The sequence below is a fragment of the Haplochromis burtoni genome, unplaced genomic scaffold (assembly GCF_018398535.1).
Source record: "Haplochromis burtoni strain Fernald_Lab_line unplaced genomic scaffold, NCSU_Asbu1 Contig_134, whole genome shotgun sequence".
In the NCBI taxonomy this organism is placed as follows: domain Eukaryota; kingdom Metazoa; phylum Chordata; class Actinopteri; order Cichliformes; family Cichlidae; genus Haplochromis; species Haplochromis burtoni.
In genome coordinates, this window is record NW_024582495.1 from 947,608 (window position 1) to 950,860 (window position 3,253).

At 39.2% G+C, this 3,253-nt stretch overlaps 1 protein-coding gene across 3 annotated transcripts in view; it reads left to right on the forward strand.

Moving 5' to 3' along the window:
- The first annotated feature begins 206 nt into the window (after positions 1-206).
- Positions 207-3,253, forward strand: part of kdm5c (lysine (K)-specific demethylase 5C) — a 22,219-nt gene continuing 19,172 nt past the window's right edge. Inside the window, exons 1-3 of one of the 3 annotated variants that reach the window (XM_014336250.2) lie at positions 207-1,184; positions 2,380-2,527; positions 3,162-3,239. In XM_014336250.2, the coding sequence (XP_014191736.1) occupies positions 2,384-2,527; positions 3,162-3,239 (222 nt within the window). In that variant the 5' untranslated portion in view covers positions 207-1,184; positions 2,380-2,383. The remainder of the gene's footprint in view (positions 1,185-2,379; positions 2,528-3,161; positions 3,240-3,253) is intronic. The other 2 variants (XM_014336249.2, XM_014336251.2) reach the window with 2 other exon arrangements.

The following is a 3,253-nucleotide window of genomic DNA, read 5'->3' on the forward strand; positions in this document are numbered from 1 at the left end:
GGAAGATCTGCACGGCAATAAATAACCAGGAACCAACCTGGTGAAAGTCTGATACTGTTATTGATTTGTTTGTTTATTTTTTTCATTATCAAGCTTGTCATTTTTCTGCTAACATTTAATGTTTCGTATTCCTTCCGAAATTCTGGAAGAGAACGGAAGAGCACTATCGTGCTGATCATTATCAGTGACTTGTTAATGTGCTGCGGAAGCGCAGGCGTCACAGATGTGAACTTTTTTTTCTTTTTTCCTCCCTTAAATACACAGTGGAACCTCCCTTCTTCTGACCTACTTCTTCCCCAACTGGTCGCGCAGCAATTACATGCTTTGTGTTTTGCCTACGTGGGTACTACTTTCAGGGAGTAAACGTGAGAGACGTGAGAGATTTGAGGTTGTACTTCGGTCGTGAGAAAAAAAGCTAAGATGGCGTCTCGTCAAGAAAGATAGGATGGCCTGAGGAGAGTAATGATGTTGATCGGAAAATGACTGATAACGACATAATTGACAAAGTTTGAGAACCTCGTTTAGTATTAAACGAACATCAGCAATCCATGTTTTGAGCCCGTATGCTTGACAGACCGGAGTATATGGAGAGCTGAAGCTAAAAAAACGGTCAACTTTGCTAGCAGCGGTAGCTAGCCAACTGGACCGAGCACAGCTGGCCATCGTTAGCTAAGCCACCAGTCATCACAACAACAGAGGAAGGAGAGCGGCCACAATCCCTATCATACCCCGGGACATCGAGGTGTCTTCGGGTCAGTCACGGGAATGCAGCGAGATGTTGTAGTGTAATCAGATCAACAGATAACTGCATATCAACTTGCATATATACGATTAATGTTCACTAGCTGCGTGTTGGCGTCGACTTCAGCGACATTATGTAGGTTAGCTGGTCTGCGGCTGTAGTATTGACTTAGTTTTTTCAGCCGCCCAGTTAGCTAACTAAGGCTAGTTACCTACCACTGTGGGTGGCGATGGGACGGAGCTGAGAAAAAAAGTGCAGGCCTCGGTGCTAGCGTTTAGCCACAAGCTGCGTTATCGCCTCTGATAGCCGGACAATAGACACAAATAGAGTTCCTAGGTGACAGAAGATGAGAAATGAATGACACATAGCTAACCCACTATAAATAACGGAACTGGAGGCATTTTCTGATAATTTATTTCTGTCGTTACGCTTCTGGTTGAAGGTAAGGTTCGTTTAAACGGCAGTTATGTTAAGTTTAGTTGGTAGAAGCTAACAGTTGTAACCTAATAGTTACATGTGTTATTTAATAGTGGTGTTTAGATGTTACTCTTTGGCTTCTGTAAAGAGGTTATTGTATTTGTCATATTTAGTAATCTAATCCAGCCCACTCATGAGTGGTGATAGCTGCAAGGCCTTCTGTATCTGAGGGTTCATGGCCTCCACGCCATTGTTTGGGATTAGATGGATGTGAAATATGTTACTGAAGTCCCAGCTTCAAGTTCCTTTTCTATTTTTATTTTAATAAAATAAAAATAGAAACGTTGAAAAGCTAAGGCACTAGATTGACACTTTTTGCAGGCTGGTACAGATATTTAATGTACACATTGACAACAGTGCTTCTTGATCATTTTCATATAGAAATTACTCGTGTGTTTTATCAAATTTAATTATTCTTGTGTAGCCCAAATGATAAAGAAGAACTTAAAACCTTAGCCCCTTCCAACACTGGGCCTTTAGACCTACCAGACCATGGCATTTGTTTTGTTGTCTGATGATGGGGGAGGGGTTTTTAACAAGGAGCACTTCAAGGGTAAAAAACAAATCATAGTCCTGGGATTTCCCAGCATGATATATGTTATTATTAAGAAATGTGTAAACTGTTATGAATACTAGAAACAGTGTTTTCAACATGATCATCACACATCTGTATATATGTAAACCTGAGAGCAGAATAAGGAAGTGATGATTTGGCAAGACTAAGCAAATAGGCTATTTGTGCACGTATGGGTCTTTTTTTCTGATGTGCAAGTACAATTTACATATCAAAGATTTAACCTGAAAGGGGGGAAGTTGACATTCCTGAATACCTTTGCAAAAATTGACGTCACCAGCCCGCCCACTTGTTCTTATTTTCTGTCAGTGAGAACATTTAATGAAGTATTCAACATGTATGTAAATATGATGATGACACTGAGTTATAGTTTTGTGAGTATTCTTGACTCTGGAGTGTCCTGTAGTATCTATAAAAGGTCATTAGGTCATGAATTGGGTCCGGGGGTATTCAAATTGCTGTGTGTACACTAACAGACTCATGTACATAAAATATTTTTCACATTCCGTATTATTGCTGCCATGCACATTACTAAGTGGGCTAGAGTTTATTAACTTGTATGATTTGACAATTTCCCTATTGTCAGGGCGATGGAAGGGGAAGAATTTGTGCCTCCTCCGGAGTGTCCAGTATTTGAGCCGTCATGGGAGGAGTTTCAGGATCCCCTAGGCTACATCGCCAAGATACGTCCAATTGCAGAGAAATCTGGGATCTGTAAAATTCGTCCTCCACCAGTAAATACTTGCTTATACTTGGTTTATGTTGTATTTATGTATTTAATTATTTTTCTTCAATTTTATTGTCGTTTTTAAATTTTATGACTCTGGAATTTAAAAACGACAATGTACAGTATTAATTAAAATGTCTATGTATGTTGGTCCTGAAGGAGGATTACACTTGCGTTTAGTTGTGTATATGTCCACTAAATCTAATTAGCTTTTTTCATTCATATTTAGGGATTGGTCAAAAGTTATGCAAATAGGAGCTATTATAAGTGCTAGTCAAATTACCTGCAGTGGTGTTTTTGGTTTTTTTTTTGTTTGTTTGTTTGTTTGTTTTTTAAAATCTGTATTATAATTTCTTCAGAATTGATAAGAGCAGATAGGCCTATTATTGTGGACATCTTGAGCTTCACTTACTCTTAAGTGAAAGACCTTAACCATCCTTTCTGGTTAAAGCTGTGCCAAGTTCTTGAGCCCAAAAGCCATTAAACCCAAATAAGTCCAAAATAGGCTCAGTGTACCCTTTCTCCCATGCTCTTTTATTCTTTTTCTTACCTCTCTGAATAGTCTGTTGCAAGATATAGCACAAGTTTGATTTAGCACATAGGCACACATGTTCTAATTGAATCTCTTTCCTACTAAATAGGACTGGCAGCCTCCATTTTCAGTGGAGCTGGATAGTTTTCACTTCACACCTCGTATTCAGAGGCTTAATGAATTAGAGGTGAGTCCCCCCCC